Source organism: Oncorhynchus gorbuscha, linkage group LG17, assembly GCF_021184085.1.
Source record: "Oncorhynchus gorbuscha isolate QuinsamMale2020 ecotype Even-year linkage group LG17, OgorEven_v1.0, whole genome shotgun sequence".
Taxonomy (NCBI): Eukaryota; Metazoa; Chordata; class Actinopteri; order Salmoniformes; family Salmonidae; genus Oncorhynchus; species Oncorhynchus gorbuscha.
The window spans coordinates 51527696-51546629 of record NC_060189.1 but is presented as its reverse complement, the minus strand read 5'-3'; the positions used below and the strand labels follow the sequence as shown (position 1 = coordinate 51546629).

Sequence of the window (18934 nt, the reverse complement as noted above, 5' to 3'; positions counted from 1 at the left end):
AACAACTTTGTCCTGAATACAAAGCGTTATGTTTGGGGCATATCTAACACAACACATCATTGAGTCCCACAATTCATATTTTCAAGCATGGTGGTGGCTGCATTGTGATATGGATATGCTTGTCATGGGCAAGGACTAGGGATCACAAAAAATTAACGGAATAAAGCTAAGCACAGGTCAAATATGAGAGGAAAAACCTGGCTGTCTGCTTTCCAACAAACAGCAGGACAATAACCTAAAACAAGGCCAAATATACAAACATAATTTATAATGGAGTTGCTTACCAAGATGACATTGAATGTTCCTGAGTGGCCTAGATAGTTTTACTAAAATAGGCTTGAACATCTATGGCAAGACTTGAAAATGGCTGTCTAGCAATGATCAACAACCAACTTGATAGAGCTTGAAGAATTTAAAAAAGAATGTGTAAATATTGTACAGTCTAGGTGTGTCAAGCTCTTAAAGACATACCCAGAAAGATTCACAGTTGTAATTGCTGCCAAAGGTGATTCTAACATGTATTGATTCGAGTGTAAATTTGATAGTTATATACACTGCTCAAAAAAATAAAGGGAACACTTAAACACAATGTAACTCCAGTTCAATCACACTTCTGTGAAATCAAACTGTCCACTTAGGAAGCAACACTCATTGACAAATTTCACATGCTGTTGTGCAAATGGAATAGACAACAGGTGGAAATTATAGGCAATTAGCAAGACACCCCCAATAAAGGAGTGGTTCTGCAGGTGGGGACCACAGACCACTTCTCAGTTCCTGTGCTTCCTGGCTGATGTTTTGGTCACTTTTGAATGCTGGCGGTGCTTTCACTCTAGTGGTAGCATGAGACGGAGTCCACAACCCACACAAGTGGCTCAGGTAGTGCAGCTCATCCAGGATGGTACATCAATGCGAGCTGTGGCAAGGTTAACTGCGTCTGTCAGCGTAGTGTCCAGAGCATGGAGGCGCTACCAGGAGACAGGCCAGTACATCAAGAGACGTGGAGGAGGCCGTAGGAGGGCAACAAGCCAGCAGCAGCACCACTACCTCTGCATTTGTGCAAGGAGGAGCAGGAGAAGCACTGCCAGAGCCCTGCAAAATGGGGGTTGTGCTTACAGCCCAACACCGTGTAGGACGTTTGGCATTTGCCAGAGAACACCAAGATTGGCAAATTCGCCACTGGCGCCCTGTGCTCTTCACAGATGAAAGCGGGTTCACACTGAGCACATGTGACAGACGTGACAGAGTCTGGAGACGCCGTGGAGAACGTTCTGCTGCCTGCAACATCCTCCAGCATGACCGGTTTGGCGGTGGGTCAGTCATGATGTGGTGTGGCATTTCTTTGGGGGGCCGCACAACCCTCCATGTGCTCGCCAGAGGTAGCCTGACTGCCATTAGGTACCGAGATGAGATCCTCAGACCCCTTGTGAGACCATATGCTGTTGCGGTTGGCCCTGGATTCCTCCTAATGCAAGACAATGCTAGACCTCATGTGGCTGGAGTGTGTCAGCAGTTCCTGCAAGAGGAAGGCATTGATGCTATGGACTGGCCTGCCCGTTCCCCAGACCTGAATCCAATTGAGCACATCTGGGACATCATGTCTCGCTCCATCCACCAACGCCACGTTGCACCACCACACGTTGTCCAGGAGTTGGCGGATGCTTTATTCCAGGTCTGGGAGGAGATCCCTCAAGAGACCATCCGCCACCTCATCAGGAGCATGCCCAGGCGTTGTAGGGATGTCATACAGGCACGTGGAGGCCACACACACTACTGAGCCTCATTTTGACTTGTTTTAAGGACATTACATCAAAGTTGGATCAGCCTGTAGTGTGGTTTTCCACTTTAATTTTGAGTGTGACTCCAAATCCAGACCTCCATGGGTTGATAAATTTGATTTCCATTGATAATTTTTGTGTGATTTTGTTGTCAGCACATTCAACTATGTAAAGAAAAGTATTTAATAAGAATATTTCATTCAGTCAGATTTAGGATGTGCTATTTTAGTGTTCCCTTGTTTTTTTGAGCAGTGTATTTAATTTAATACATTTGCAAACATTTCTAAAAACATGTTCATTTTGTCATTATGAGGTATTTTGTGGGTGAGATTTGAGATTTTGTATTAAAAATATTTAATACATTTTGAATTCAGGCTGTATTCAACAAAATGTGGAACTAGTCAAGGGGTATGACTACTTTCTGAAGGCACTGTATGTGCCTTATACCGTGTATATCAAAAAATGTCTGTATGCAATATTCAACACTGAAATCTGTTACTCTCAGGGTTTGATCTAAACATCAGAAGCTATTGAGTAGAATGGTTACATTCTATGTTAGAGTGGAATGTTTTTTCTGCTGGTGTATCCTGAGGTAGCTCCTCTCTGAGAACCTCTTCCCACAGTGTGTACAGTCTCTCCCGTGTGGATCTTCAGGTGCACATTCAGCTGGTACTGACGGGAAAACATCTTCTCGCACTGGGGGCAGCTGTAGGGTTTCTCCCCTGTGTGGACCCTCTGGTGCCTCTTTAGGTTGAAGGAGTGGGAGAAACTGGCCCGGCACAGATGGCATCTGAACAATTTCTCCACCATGTGCATCCTCTGGTGGATCTCCACTTCTATGGGGAAACTGAAGGACTTCTCACAGAATGAACACAGGAAGCGCATCTCTTAGGCTCTGCCACCTTTACTGATGCCTTCTCGACTACTCTCATTTGTCAATGGGCTTGTGTAGCCATTTGGTATTGATGCACTGGCATTGTCCGAGGACTGGTTTAACATTACGAGAGTGCGAGGAGGATGAAGGCCAGGGAGTGTATGTGTTGTCGCAGGGTCCATGTTCCAATTGATAGATCCTTTAGAAGGCAGGCTGAAGGCAGAACCTGTTAGGTTGGTAACCTTCGGCACTATCCGTTTCTCTCAATCACAACTATAAGAGCAGGATGAAGCATCGCTAGCCGAGTCTGTCTGTTCTCTCCCACCACATATGGACACCTCCCTGTCCCTGCAGACCAAATCTACGCCTCGGGCCTGGTCTCAGACAGTTTGCTGTCATGGAGACTAAAATTGGATGTTGTTTTGTGTTTGACAGTCTGTTTCTGGTTAACAGTATTGTTCCACAGCTCAGAGTTGAGGATGCTGTCCCATCCACTGACCTCCACTATGTCGCCTATGGTCCTGGCCTGCCCAGTGATGTCATCCCCAGAATCTTGTTTGGGAATCCAAGTTGGCCACCCAGTCTCCACTATTGGCCTCCAGCCAAAGACCTGCAGGAAGATGTTAGAAAATCGACTTTACAAACATCGCAGAGAGAACTCTTGTTTAAAGTTGATACATTATAACATGTGTTCCTGGATGTAATTATAGGTTGTATTGATTTCATTTTATGAATGCTGAAAATTCAGACAGAAATTCCCAGGTCCATCACTATTCCCATTGAAGATCTATTACTGTATGTAGGCTATATGTATTTCTCCCTTACCTTATCCCCTATCTTTAGTCCACTTAGCAGATTAATGCTCTCTGGTCCATCTTCTATTGTCTCCTCTTTGACCATCAGCAGATCAGGCTTCCCATCCTCCATGTCTACTGACTGTAAGAGATACGGAGTGAGAGGATGTTGGATCCAGAAATCTGATATGAGCACCCTGCTATGGAACATCTTCTGATTGGGCAATGAGGGATTGCTATGAGTACTATGCAAACATGTTACTTGATTTGATTACTTGACACTCTTTTCAATGGTTTGATAATGCAAGGCATGGTCCCACACTTAAGACAAATTGAATCAACCATACCTGGGCCTGTATCCACAAAGCGTCTGAGTAGAATTGCTGATCTAGCATCTTTCCATTTAATTATATTCATTATGATCTAAAAGGCTAAACTGATCATAGATTAGCATTCCTGCTCTGAGAGGCTTTGTGGATACGGGCCCAGACCTAATACCATTCAGACAGTAGTTCGCAGTGAGCTCACCTCGGTGAGACTGTGTGGTCCTGTCCTGCTCAACTGGTTCCTCTGTGGTTTTGGGAGGAGGGGTAGTCCTGTTGTCATCCATGACCATGGTCCCCTCAGGCTTCCACAGACCCACTTCACACCCCTCCCCCTTCACCAGCAGCACCTCTGGACCTTCCTCCTCCTGGAAGGAAGAGGTGATACAGATTACACCGACATACACTCAGGTACATACACACAAGTAATAAATACACTTTCAACTGGTAAGGGGCCATACTTGTGAACATTGATTATTTCCTGTAACAATTTCCGTATCAGCCTAATAAAAGATCTTAAAGAGCGACTGCCCATAGAATCAACTAATCCCATTAAAAATGGCCTATGTGGCATTGATAAGAGTCACAAGCATTTATTATAGTGTGAAAATAGGGCAATCAGTCTTGTCAAAAACTGAGTTTGGAACCAAGTGCGTCACAAGGAGTAAATGAAGGTTGGTTTTGGATTACAATTATGTCAACAAATCATCCCCAATTTTGCCAAGCTCCATGTGCAACTCGACCCATCCGTTTCGCTTTTCAGAATGGGGCTTCTTTTTTTTCACCGCGTTCAAAGAATCATCACCGTTTATGACTAAAAAGCCCTGTGTGAATTGACCATGACTCCACAAATCATCTCACAGTAATTGCTGATCTAGGATGTGTCTATAATCTTATTCTTGTTGTAAACTGCAAAACTGATCCGAGAGGAACACTCCTACTCTGAGACACTTGATACGTAAGGCCCCAGGTTAGATTGAATGTTAACACTTGGCCCCTGGGGTTGAGTGGGGTCATATGGGTATCAAACTTCATGCTAATGAATTTACCTGGAGTAGGAGTGATGAGTTATTGTCTACAGTTATGTCTACATCAAGCAGCACCTTTACATCTAACTGCACCGTAGGTCAGCCCACATGGGACAAGTGGGAAGGGAAATTGTTTTTCCCACACTAGTTCTGGTTAGCTAATGGCCAACTTTCACCAACATTGAGAAATGTGTTGTTCTTGTGTATATGTAAGACTTAAAGCATAATAAATGCAAAAAGTAACAATGTTTTCTGGTAGGGTCCACTACATCATAGGCCCTGTCCAGGGGAATCATAGGTCCTGTCCGGGGGAATCATAGGCCCTGTCCGGGGGAATCATAGGCCCTGTCCGGGGGAATCATAGGCCCTGTCCGGGGGAATCATAGGCCATGTCCAGGGGAATCATAGGTCCTGTCCGGGGGAATCATAGGTCCTGTCCAGGGGAATCATAGGTCCTGTCCGGGGGAATCATAGGTCATGGCCACAGTGTCTCCCTACCCCTCATATCTCAGCCTCCAGTATTTATGCTGCAAAAGTTTGTGTCAGAGGGCTAGGGTCAATCTGTTATATCTGGAGTATTTCCCCTGTCTCAAGCACCCTCTAATTATCTCTCTCCCTCTCCCCTCCCAGAGGACCTGAGCCCTGTAACCATGCCTCAGGACTTCCTGGCCTGATGACAACAACCTCTAACTCAATGTGAGCAGGACAAAGGGGCTTATCGTGGACTTTAGGAAAAGGAGGGCCGAACAGGCCCCCATTAACATCGACAGGGCTGAAGTGGAGCGAGTCGAGAGTTCCAAGTTCCTTGGTGTCCACATCGCCAACAAACTATCATGGTCGAAACACATCAACACAGTTGTGAAGAGGGCACGACAAAACCTTTCCCCCTCAGGAGACGGACAATATTTAGCATGGATCCCCAGATCCTCAAAAAGTTCTACAGCTGCACCATCGAGAGCATCCTGAAAGGTTGTATAACCGCCTGGTACGGAAACTGCTGAGCGTCTGGCCATAAGGCGCTACAGAGGGTAGTGCGTATGGCCCGTACATTACTGGGGCAAAGCTTCCTGACATCAAGGACCTATATACTAAGCGTTGTCACAGGAAGGGCCAAAAGAATAGTCAAAGATCCCCCATCCCCCAGTGTTTTTACACTGCTGCTACTCACTGTTAATTATAAATTCAAAGTCACTTTACAAATGACCTCAACTAACCTGTACCCCTGCACATTGACTCGGTACCGGTACTCCGTGTATATAGCCCCGTTATTGTTATGTAATTGTCTTGTGTTACTTATGGATTTAATAAGAAAAATTGACTTTAGTTTACTTAGGACAAAGGTCCACAGCTGTTGTATTCGGCGCATGTGGCAAATAAAATTTGATTTGGTTTGGTTTTTTGCTCTGGCAACTGTGGGACCTTATATAGACAGGTGTGTGTGCCTTTCCAAATCAGGTCAAATCAATTGAATTTGCCATAGCTGTACTCAAATGAAGTTGTAGAAACAGCTCTATGATGATCAATGGAAACAGGATGCATCTGAGCTCAATTTGAGACTCATTGCAAAGGGGAAGAATAATTATGTAAATAAGGTATTTCTGTTTATTATTTGTAATTCATTTGCTAAAATGTATAAACCCGATATTCACTTTGTCATCATAGGGTATTGTGTGTAGATTGAGGGAAAATATTAACGTAATTGATTTTAGAATAAGTTTGTTAGGTTATAGCATGTGAAAAAGTAAAAGTAGTCTGTCTCTCTGGTAGAGTAGTGGTTATGGTGTTTGCTCCTCAAACCAGAGTTTGAGAGTTAAAATCTGAGGAGAGCATTTTTTAGAGAGCCATTTTTGATGTTGACTTTTGTTGGCATGAAAAAGCTAACTTGAGGTGTGTAGGGGGGTAGGGGCTAGTTCCCATCAAATAGAAGGACTGAAGTGACACCTTGTATAGAATGTCCTGTTAATAGAGTTCTGATAACATACTATGTCGTGGAGTAACAATATAATCCTTGTCTGCAAAAAGCCAACTTTGACCTGGGGGCATGCTTTGTAGACCATTCAAAAGCGTTCCGATATCTTGTCCCCAAGAAAAAAAACACATGTATGATAGCTTATAGAAAGTAGTAGGCAAATGAAGGGACAACGTTCCAATATTAAGATGATGGAATAACATTTTGTCCCCCGTTCCTAAACACATCCATTCTATAGTGTAGGTTTTGAAGATTCATAATCTATGCTTGTAGTCATCAGAAGAAGATTGAGGAACAGTTGGTGGACCCAAGAAGTAAAAGCCCCCACACCATTCTCCTCTGAAATGTTGTCTTTGATGTGTGCATTTTGAAGTACCCCTTAACATTTAGTCTCTGTCTATCTGGTAGAGTAGTGGTTATGGTGTTTGTTCCCCAAACCAGAGTTTGAGAGTTCAAAGCCCAGAGAAACAGTTAATGTAGCAACTTCTTTCTTGTTGCCTTTGTGGGCCTGAAAGAGCAAACAGGTGGTATGTGGGGGAAAAGGGGCAAGTTCCCATCTAATAGCAAGAATGAATTGACACCTTGTTTCAAATGTCATTTCAATAGAGTTGTGATAACATACTATGCTGTGGAGTAACAATACAACCATACTCTGCAAAAGCCAACTTTTACCTGAGGCCATTCTTTGTAGACCATTCAAAGGTGTTCCTAGTCTTGGTCCCCCTGAAGAAAGTCACATGTTAAGATAGTTTTAAAATAGTTGTAGTAGTAGTTATGGTGGTGAATTCCCAAAGGAGAGGTTGTGAGTTAAATTCCTTTCAAGAGCATGCCAACTTGCTTTTGTTGCCTTGACAGAACAATGTTGAGGTGGGATTCCAGAAGGACATAGACAGCAAGGGAAATTGGATTATAAAATGTTAGGGTACAGCAACTGGTGTTGAGTAGGAGTCCTGATCTATGATCAAACCCACCCCTGTCCATATAATCTTATTCCAGAGACAACTGATTCAGGATGAGCTAGGCAAAGCTGATCGTAGAAAAGTGCTCCTCTGTACGCATTTATGAAATGTCTCAGGCTAAGAATGCTGAACTGGAATCAGTACCCCCCATCCCCCATCAAAGTAATGTTATTCATTCTCCTCACAAATGCTAAACAGATCCTAGTTCAGCCCTCCTACTTCAAGCCACCAAGTGAATGTTGGGTAGTGGGTGCTAAACGTCTTGAACAGTGGTTGAAAAAGTACCCAATTGTAATACTTGAGTAAAAGTAAAGATATGTTAATAGAAAATGTCTCAAGTAAAAGTGAAAGTCACCCAGTAAAATACTAAGTAAACATCATTGCTGAAAGATACTTAAGTATCAGTGGTAAAAGTATAAATTATTTGACCTTCCATATATTAATCAAACCAGACAGCACAATTCTCTTGTATTTTTATTTAAGAAATAGCCATGGGAACACTCAGACATAATTTACAAACGAAGCATGTGTTTAGTGAGTCTGCTAGATCAGAGGCAGCAGGGATGACCAGGGATGTTCTCTTGATAAGTGTGTGAATTGGACCATTTTCCTGTCCAGCTTAGCATTCAAAATGCAAAAAGTACTTTTGGGTGCCAGGGAAACTGTATGGAGTAAAAAATATATTATTTTCTTTAGAAATGTGGTGAAGTAAAATGTAATGTTGTAAAGAAAGAGAAAGAGTAAAAGTACAGATACAAAACCCCCCCAGATATAAACGGAATGTAGTGGAGTAGTTTTAAAACATTTTTGTTAAGTGATTTTTACCTCTGGACTTGAAAGGAACACCTCAATTACCTCGACTAACAGGTGCCCCCACACATTGACTATGTACCGGTACCCCATGTATATTGGCTCACTGTTTTTATTGTACTGCTGATCTTTAATTATTTGTTACTTTTATGTCTTACTTAACACATTTTTCTTACAACTAAATTGTTGGTTAAGGGCTTCATTTCAGCATTTCACTGTAAGGTCTACACATGTAGTATTCGGAGCATGTGACAAATACAATTTGATTTGTTACACATGAAAACATGTTGTGAACCTGGTGACATTGTTGAAGCTGTGCTGACACCTAGTGGACATCAAGAGGAACTACACTACACACACACACACATATATATATATATATCCACACACACTATAACCTTAAAACAGATAGGATGCTTTACATAAGTTGCTCTTTTTTATTAGACACTAATATATATGTACAATAAACAGAGGTTCAAAGTCGGAATGTAAAGCAAAAACGACTGGAAAGTTATTCAAAAGCAGGTGTAGTGAATCAAGCATCTTGGGGTTACCTGAAATAGGTTAATGTATATATTTTAAATGTTCTAATTTATTTAATCTTTATTTAACGAGGCAATATGAACTCAACAACATCGACATAGACACAAGTTACCTGCGATATTTCGTTGATGGGGAGACCAGAATTAGGTAGGTTTAGTCTGACCTGTTCAAACTTCAACGTAGTTTGTTTGTCATATCACCTATTCTAACTGCTATTTGGTTAGAACACTGACTGTGTATGTGTTCGCAGATTAAGCTATGGTGGCAGCACATGGAGAGATGTGATGGAGTCCTGACCGACAGAGGCTTGATACGGACGTCTCTGAATGGAGAGAGACCTGGCACTCAACACATCCACAATGTGGGACAGAAAGTGATCACTAGTAATACAGTACAGCAGAAATGTCCAGTATTTGCAACACCCTTTTCATTCCATTTTTCACGGATCAACACCGATTCAACTCTGCCTAGTTCTACAGATGGACTGTAGATGCTTTTGCCAGACGGCAGCCAGTCGTTTGATGGGGAGACCATAATTGGGCAGGTTTTATCTGACTTGTTCAAACTCCAACATAGTACCTGTTTGTGTGTCAGATATTACCTATCCTACCCGGATCCTATTACCTATCCCACCAGGATGTGAAACGGCAAAGCTAGTTAGCGGTGGTGCGCGCTAAATAGCGTTTCAATCGGTGACTTGCTCTGAGACCTTGAAGTAGTGGTTCCCCTTGCTCTGCAAGGGCCGCGGCTCTTTTGGAGCGATGGGTAACGATGTGTGTGTCAGTTGTTGATGAGTGCAGAGGGTCCCTGGTTCGCGCCCGGGGATGGGCGAGGGAACAGTCCAAAGTTATACTGTTACATTGATGCTGCTGACCCGGATCACTGGCTGCTGCGGAAAAAGGCGGAGGTCAAAAGGGGGTCTGCTAGACGGATGTGAAACGGCTAGCTAGTCGGTGGTGCGCGCTAAATAGCGTTTCAATCGGTGACTTGTGTTCCCCTTGCAAGGGCCGCTGCTCTTGTGGATTGATGGGTAACGATGCTTCGTGGGTGTCAGTTGTTGATGTGTGCAGGGGACGGGTCTAGGCACAGTTTCTGCTGGGAATGACAATGAAAGTTTCCCATTGTAATATTAGAACACTGTGCACTCATGGACCTGTTACTACATTTTAAAGTAAACAAAAACACTTAGTAAAATCTTTGAAATTGTTGCTTGTTGCATTTGAAGGTGAAAATATGTGTCTGTCATGTGAAATCTGTAGATTAGGGCCTAATGACGGTTTCAATTGACTGATTTTCTTATATGAACTAACTCAGTAAAATGTTGCATGTTGCGTATATTTTTGGTCAGTGTAGATATTCTAAACCGAGTTAGTTCATATAAGGAAATCTGTCAATTGAAATAAATGAGGCCCTAATCTACAGATTTCACATAACTGGATATACAGATTTGCATCTGTTGGTCACAGATACATTTTCAGCTTCCAGGAATTGTGTACAGATCCTTGCGACATTATCACGCTAAAACATAAGGTGATGATGGCGGATGATGGGCACGACAATGGGCCTCAGGATCTCATCATGGTATCTCTGTGCATTCAAATTGCCATTGATAAAATGCAAATGTGTTCGTTGTCTGTAGCATATGCCTGTCCATACGATAACCCCACCGTCACCATGGGGACTTCGGTTCACAACATTGACATCAGCAAACTGCTTGCCCACACAACGCCATACAGGCTGTCTGCCATCTGCCAGGTACAGTTGAAACTGGGATTCATCCATGAAGAGCACACTTCTCCACTGTTCCAGTGGCCATCGAAGGTGAGCATTTTCCCACTATAGTTGGTTACGACGCCGAACACCAGTCAGGTCAAAACCTTGAGGATGACGAGCACGCAGATGAGCTTCCCTGAGACGGTTTCTGACCGTTTGTGCAGAAATTATTCGGTTATGCAAACCCAGTTTCATCAGCTGTCCCGGGGGCTAATTTCAGATGATACTGCAGGTAAAGACGCCAGATGGGGAGGTCCTGGGCTGGTGTGGTTACATGTGGTCTGTGATTGTGATGCCCATTAGAAGTACTGCCAAATTCTCTAAAACGGAGGCAGCTTATGGTAGAGAAATTAACATTAAATTCTCTGCAACAGCTTTGGTGGACATTCCTGCAGTCAGCATGCCAATTGCACATTCAATTTGAGACATATGTGGCATTTTAGTAGCCTTGTATTGACCCCTAGCACAAGGTGCACCTGTGTAACGGATCATGCTGTTAAATCAGCTTCTTGATATACCACACCTGTCAGATGGATTATCTTGGCAAAGGAGAAATGCTCACTAATGGGGATGTAAATCTGTGCACAAAAGTTGAGAAACGCTTTTTGTGTGTATGGAACAGTTCTGGGATCTTTTATTTCAGCTCATGCAACATGGGACGAATTGTTTACATGTTAACCAACACTTTACAAAGCTGTTAGCGATTCCCATTACACAAGCTTGAACATTTAGCTCTATGCTAACCTCACCAGGTGGCAGTGATTATTTCCTGTAAAAAAATCTGTATCAGCCTTTAACTTTTTCTCCACAAACCAATGGCATTTCTTAAAATAGAACAACTTGGCCACTTTTAAACCTCAATTCAAGGTTTACTTTTGTTCCTCTTCACTTGGTCTGTCTCAGGTGTAGATTGACAATATTACAATCGTCGCATCCTTGACTAGGAGACTTACTAAAGTAACATTTTTGTATATAAGTCCCACGTTTTTGCTTACCCGTTTCACATACATCCGTGTGTTTTTACGGAGAAAAGACGAGGTCTGTACAACATTTAAATGGATCGTACATTGTAAAAAAAGAAAAAAAAATCAGTTTCGTGGAATTGTCATGTAAGGTAAACATCATTGCTTTCCAGGTGGCAAACCGCGCAGAAGCGGTTTAGTAAACGAACCCGCGGTTAATATACACTGGCGAACACCCCTCGCTGCCGGCCTTTTTGGTAAGGAAAATACTGTTCACTGCTGTTCCACATGTGACGAAGTGGATGATTATAATACACACATCATTGTATATGTAGGTCTACACGTCTATGTAATAGAGCATATACTATAGTAGTGTCGATTATTTATGTCAAATAGAAGTAATTCACCATCTGATACTGCTAAGTGTCTTCCTCCATTTAAGACTGTCGATTTGGAATATCTTACATACAGTAGGCTAAGTGTGGGTTCGGATCCGGAGTCACAATACACTTTCTAAATAACTGCAATACTCCCATCTGCAGGATGATGGTGAGAGTGCAACCTGTAATCCTACTCTATTACACTTGAATGCTCGTCGAGTCAAATAACGTGACGAAGTAGATTATTATAAATATGCATATAAAACGTAGGCCTACATTTATGTGTACAAGTCCATATAATATAGCCTATGCAATATGATTATTAGGCCATAGCAGATTGTTTGTCTGCAAGGCTGAAGAAAAAGGTAGCTCCTTATTAAATTAATTATTAATCTTAATTTTCAAACTGTTGGCTGCGTCCTTTAACACAAAATAAATGGAATCTCAAGTGAGATTCAAACCGAGCTAGTCACAATTTGAGCAGTAAATCAAATACACAATGTTGTTGCTATGATTATCAGTGTGCGGTTTTACTTCTGTTAATTAAGGACGCTTCCATGAAAAATTGTTGAAACATTTTAATTTGTAAATACACAATTTATTACAGGAAATGATCAAGGCCACCTGGTGAGATTAGCATAGAATTACATGTGCAAGTTTATGTAATGGGAACAGCTAACATGAAGCCTTTAATCACGTGCAACTACGTCAATGATTTTAATTGGCGGATGCTTCAATTTAACCTTGGCTCTGGAGCGTTTACCCATCCCCACTACGTTTGCGTCCTATAATGTGGTTACAGAATGACTTCATGGTTGTTAAACCCTACATGGAGAATTTAAATATGATGGGAAAGGGGGATACCCAGTCAGTTGTACAACTGAATGCATTAAAATGTGTCTTACGCATTTAGAGGTGTGTGTAAATATAAGTCCACTATGATAAGTCAAGTCAGACAAACCTGACTAAACTATTTGGAAGTGTAGAGTAGGTGTTTGTTAGTGTGGGTATGTGTAGGTATATTTAGTAAGCATATACTGGTTATAGAGCGCTGTCATCGGATGTGATGTACCAGTCAAAAGTTGACACACCTACCTACTCATTCCATTAAAAAAAACTTTTCTACATTGTAGAATAATAGAAGACATTAAAACTAGGACATAACACATGGAATCGTGTAGTAACCAAAAGTGTTAAACAAATTCTTCAAAGTATCCACCCATTACCTTGATGATAGCTTTGCATTCTCTCAACCAGCTTCATGTGGTAGTCACCTGGAATGCCTTTCAATTAACAGGTGTGCCTTGTTCAAAGTTAATTTGTGGAATTAATTTCCTTAATGCGTTTGAGCCAATCAGTTGTGTTGTGACAAGGTAGGGGTGGTATACAGAAGATAGCCCTATTTGGTAAAAGACCAAGTCCTTTTTATGGTAAGAACAACTAAGCAAAGAGAAACGACAGTCCATCATTACTTTAAGAAATGAAGGTCAGTCAATGCGGAACATTAAGAACTTTGAACGTATCTTCAAGATCAGTCGCAAAAACCATCAAGTGGTATGATGAAACCCAGAGTTACCTCTGCTGCAGAGGATAAGTTCATTAGTTAACTGCACCTCAGATTGCAGCCCAAATAAATTATTCACAGAGTTCAAATAAAAGATATCTCAACAGCAACTGTTCAGATGAGACTGCGTGAATCTGGCCTTCATGGTCGAATTGCTGCAAAGAAAGCACTACTAAAGGACACCAATAAGAAGAGACTTGCTTGGGCCAAGAAACACGAGCAATGGACATTAGACCTGTGGAAATCTGTCCTTTGGTCTGACGAGTCCAAATCTGAGATGTTTTGTTCCAACCGCCGTGTCTTTGTGAGATGAAGAGTAGGTGAACGGATGATCTCCGCATGTGTGGATCCCAGTGTGGAGGTGTGATGGTGCTTTGCTGGTGACACTAAGTGATTTATTTAGAATTTAAGGCACACTTAACCAGCATGGCTACCACAGCATTCTGCAGCGATGTCATGCCATCTGGTTTGTGCTTAGTGGGACTATCATTTATTTTACAAGAGGGCAATGACCCAACACACCTCCAGGCTGGGTAAGGGCTATTTGACCAATAAGGAGAGTGATGGACTGCTGCATCAGATAACCTGGCCTCAACCCAGTTGAGATGGTTTGGGATAAGTTGGATGGCAAAGTAAAGGAAAATCAGCCAACAAGTGCTCAGCATATGTGGGAAATCCTTCAAGACTGTTGGAAAAGCATTCTTCATGAAGCAGGTTGAGAAAATGCCATGAGTGTGCAAAGCTGTCATCAAGGCAAAGGGTGATTACTTTGAAGAATCACCAAGTATTTTCATTTGTTTAACACTTTTTTGGGGTACTAGATATGTATTATTGTATAGTTTTGATGTCTTCACAATGATTAAACAATGTAGAAAATAGTAAAATAAAGAAACCCTTGAATGAGTAGGTGTTTCCAAACTTTTGACTGGTACTGATTACTAAAGAATCACCAAAATGGGACTTTTCATTCTTTTGAACATAAACACATTTTAAGTACACTATTAAAAATGAAATCGGGCATTTCCTAACATCGTGTAGACTATTCAGTACAAACTCAATATGTAACAGACATTTTAGGCTTATATATCACACAATGTCTGGATGCAATATTCTACCCAGGAATATTCAACACTGAAATATGTTAACCTCATTATTCCAAATGCATCTGTGGATCTTCTCTGCAGACAACACTTAAAATTAAACTGTGTCTTTAATGCAGGGTTTGATCTAAATGTAATAAGCTTTAAAGTACAATGGTTTACATTTTATAGAGTGGGATGGTTTTTCTGATGGTGTATCCTGAGGTAGGTCCTCTCTGAGAACCTCTTCCCGCAATGCGTACAGGCAAACGGCCTCTCCCCCGTGTGGACCTTCAGGTGCCTCTTCAGGCTGCCAGCCTGGGTGAAGCGCATGTGACACTGGGGGCAGCTGTAGGGTTTCTCGCCTGTGTGGACCCTCTGGTGCCTCTTCAGGTCACCAGCCTGGGTGAAGCGCATGTGACACTGGGGGCAGCTGTAGGGTTTCTCCCCTGTGTGGACTCTCTGGTGGATCTCCACCTTCTGGGAGCAGCTGAAGCCTTTCTTACAGAACATGCAAAGGAACCGTTTCTCTTTACTATTGCCTGATGCTGCTCCCCCTCGCGGAGCCTGGGCTCTAGGCCTGTCGTTTGAGTTCAATACCTGATTGAAAGGGACGAGGCCATTTGAATCGGAATGCCCCATTGAGGTGGACACTGGCTCACGATCCCTGAATGAGTGTAAAGGGGAGTGGGTTGTGACAATTGGATTTGTCTCTAATCTTCCCCTGTAATCTAAGAAATATCTGCCCTGTGAGTGTCCGTCTCCTAGGTGACTATCTGGATTCAGTGTTGGAGGAATGTCGCCTTCCACTTTCACAGTCACCGCATCTACGACCAGACCCTCCCCTTTCTTATCTAGGCACCCTTCAGAGTATACACTACTACTGTACTGGTTCCAGTCCCCTCTAGACAGATCAGTCTGTGTCTCTAAACCCAAGAGCATGTTGCCAGAGTCCATCTCTGTAGCATAAGAACAAGACGGATCATCACCGCCAGTGTCTAACACATCACTATCACCATGGGAATGAACTGTCCTTTGGCTATGGGGAAATACCGGTATATATTCTGAGCCAGAAGCAGGAGGACAGCCCATTCTCCTCAGCCCCAGTCTCTCTGGGTCTGATCTGTGGTCAGATCCTGTATGTAAGAGCCTGTGTGTTACAGTTAAAGTCTCGGTGTCTGTCTCTGACTTGAGGATGGCGTTCGGCGTTCCACTGACCTCTATGGTACTACATTGGGTCCTGGGCTGCCCTGGGGTGGTGGTGGGGTCCTCTGTGGCTACATGGGGCGCGCCATCTACCCCAGTCTGGATTTCTCTGCTGTGCCGTGGGTTCTCATCTCCTTCAGATCTCTCTAGCTTGACCCCAGGACCTGCAGCCTTTGCATCTTCAGACTGAGAAGACGAGAGGAGGTTATTACCGGAACATTAGTTGAGTTGATGTAGGGCCTCACAAGCTCCCCTTTGGAAGATAAATGAGGATGTACATGTAAGCAAGTGAATAGATGAGGGGAGCCTTTCTTAAATAAATGGGCCATATTTGATTTGCAAAAGGAACTGTAATTCGTTTTTAAATGCAACACTAACCTCTATCACGATAACGTGCTGGGTTGAGGTTCTACTCCCCTCATCAACAGTGATTGACTGGTCATCTCTCCATGTATTGTGTCCCACTGGCTTCACAAAGCTCCTTTGGCCTCCAGTTAGATGTGCTTCACCTGAGAGAGTGATTGGAGAAGAGAGGTGGTTAGGTTAACTACTATCAATGCTCAACGCTATATTGTACACTATTGACACGGTCTAGAAAATGATGTAAAGTAACACTTCTTATAACTTCTTGATATACTATGTATTGATTGATGTCCCATGCATCATTGTTTTCATTGAGTAAATAATAAGAAAATTGTTTTAATTTAGCAAATCATTAGAAACGCAGGAAATCAATAATCTGGTTAGAATATGATAAGTGTCAGATAGCTAAGTAATCAGGGAAATTAATACATACTATCCAAAAACTGACCAAGAACTAATTTTGGATAAACACCTGAACACATGTGCAGAGGGGCTATAGACTGTAACACCAGATCATGTGATTTAACCAAAACATTTGGTATCTATTGTACTAGTAGTTACAGGTGTGGCAATACAAAATGTAGTCAGAGATTTTTCAACTAATCCGGTATTGGCAATACTATCTTCATCCTCAATTAGTGGAAACAGGAGTCTCATAAAATGTCTGTCCAGTTGCAGGGGGACTGTTTGAATTTAGATAATGGTCCGTTATTAAAATAAATATTTTTTGGGGGTCCATTAACTAATCCAACAATGTTCAACCCTGTGTTTTTCAAATATTCTCTCACTGGTTGAGTTCGTTTTGAATGACCCACCAGAGTTTGGACATTTTAGACCATTCCATTGGTCCATAAATGAATCTCCACTTACCAGGTGCACCGCCAAGCAAAATTAACTCCACCATTGATTGAGACAGGTGAGTCCACCCCAAACTGTCTAACGTAATGATGACAGACACCGGTCTTGGTTACTTCATGGACCAAAAATCGGATTGAATTTAGAAAATGTACAGTTTTCAAATTAAACGGACTCCCTGCAACTGGACACATATTTTTATTAGACTCCTGTTTCCACAAATCGAGGACGAAGATAGTATCGCCAATACCAGGTGAGATTAGTTCATCTCTGGCGACGTTTTGTAGAGCCACGCCTGTAACTACGAGTATAATGGTCCAAAAATATTTGTTTGAGTTACATTCATTATCTGGTGTTACAATCTGTACTTAGTGCAGAGGGAAACTGGGAGATAGGCACTGTGCTCTACACTAGGGGCGACAGGCAGCGCACCGTCGTCGTCCTCCTGCAAAATGTACCTCTTGCCATTCCTCTGTATCGATCGAGGATCTTGACACTACTGGGACGACTGGCGAGGACGCGCTCTCGCATTGTCCTCTCTGCGCGCTCCCGGGCCACCTTAACTTCCAGTAGTTTCCTTCTCAATGCCCTGTTTTCTTTATGGCTTTGAGTTATTTCCAAACGAAACACTGCATAATCGTCGTCTACGAGTTTACAGATCTCTGCCACGGCGGCATTCGCTAGCACCTCCATGATGGAGGCTATTTGAGTGTGAAAAACCATACAGTTAGCCATTGTTAGCAGCTAGCGTTATCTAGATAACATCAATCAACCAAACCCCGTCTCCAACGCGAATTAAAGATGACCTAGGGCAAGTATGTGATGCAGTGCAGTTAAGTCATATTTAGACTTCCAGGGTGTTAACAAGCGTCTAAATCACGACAATAAAAACGTTAATAAAAACGTAAATGTTTTTACCACTGAAGCAGGCAAGAATAGCAAGCTAAGTACTTCCAGGTCACGGATTTTTGGAATCCTTCAGAATAAGAATCCTTTCCTATTACTTTGTACATTAATAGTTATCATACAACCAATAATTACAAGTATTTCTAAAATATATTTTGATTGTATTTAATTTTATGTTTTCAATCCTAAATGGTCAATATTTTTTGTGTGTACTATCATTTATTGCACCTTACATCATTTTCTGTATGCAATAAAATGGGGATCCATTTGATTCAGGGTCACTTTAGTTTCAAATCCACAGAGTTAACACCCAGAGGAATTTGCTGCTCATTTTGCGGCCATTTAAATCAGCTTAAATCCAATTATTTTTTCATATTGGACATACATATTACAGTCCCGCTTTAAATTACGTTCAGTTTATAGCCTTCATAAGCACAACATTGGGCTCCAGAGTGGCGCAACATCTCAGTGCAAGAGGCTCCACTGCTGTCCCTAGTTCGCATCCAGGCTGCATCACATCTGGCCGTGATTGGGAGTCCCATAGGGCGGCGCACAGTTGGCCCACCGTCGTCCGGGTTTGGCCGGGTAGGCCGTCATTGTAAATAAGAATTTGTTCTTAATTAACTGACTTGCCTAGTGAAATAAAGGTTAAATATATATTTGTTTAAATACGCAAAAAAGCATCCATAACCATATGTCATTTATAAAAGGTTCATAAATGTGGCATAACCATGTGACATAACCCACTGTCAAATGATATAAACATGT

General features: G+C 42.2%; 1 protein-coding gene across 3 annotated transcripts; it reads right to left on the bottom strand.

Moving 5' to 3' along the window:
• Positions 1–2805: 2805 nt before the first annotated feature.
• LOC124001655 (zinc finger protein 554-like) lies at positions 2806–18212 on the bottom strand. Of its 3 annotated transcripts, XR_006832829.1 has the most exons (6): positions 17719–18212; positions 16421–16551; positions 16055–16228; positions 3975–4137; positions 3478–3588; positions 2806–3262 (listed from the first exon to the last, which is right to left on the bottom strand). XR_006832829.1 is itself a non-coding variant. In XM_046308642.1 (5 exons), exons 1-5 carry the CDS (start codon positions 17993–17995, stop codon positions 3560–3562), a joined length of 774 nt encoding a protein of 257 aa, XP_046164598.1. In that variant the 5' UTR covers positions 17996–18212; the 3' UTR covers positions 3466–3559. The 3 variants fall into 3 exon arrangements, 2 of the variants coding, with proteins under 2 accessions (XP_046164598.1, XP_046164596.1); XM_046308642.1 differs by lacking the exon at positions 2806–3262 and having other exon boundaries at positions 3466–3588; XM_046308640.1 differs by lacking the exons at positions 2806–3262; positions 3478–3588; positions 3975–4137 and having other exon boundaries at positions 14449–16228.
• Between the last annotated feature and the right edge of the window lie 722 nt (positions 18213–18934).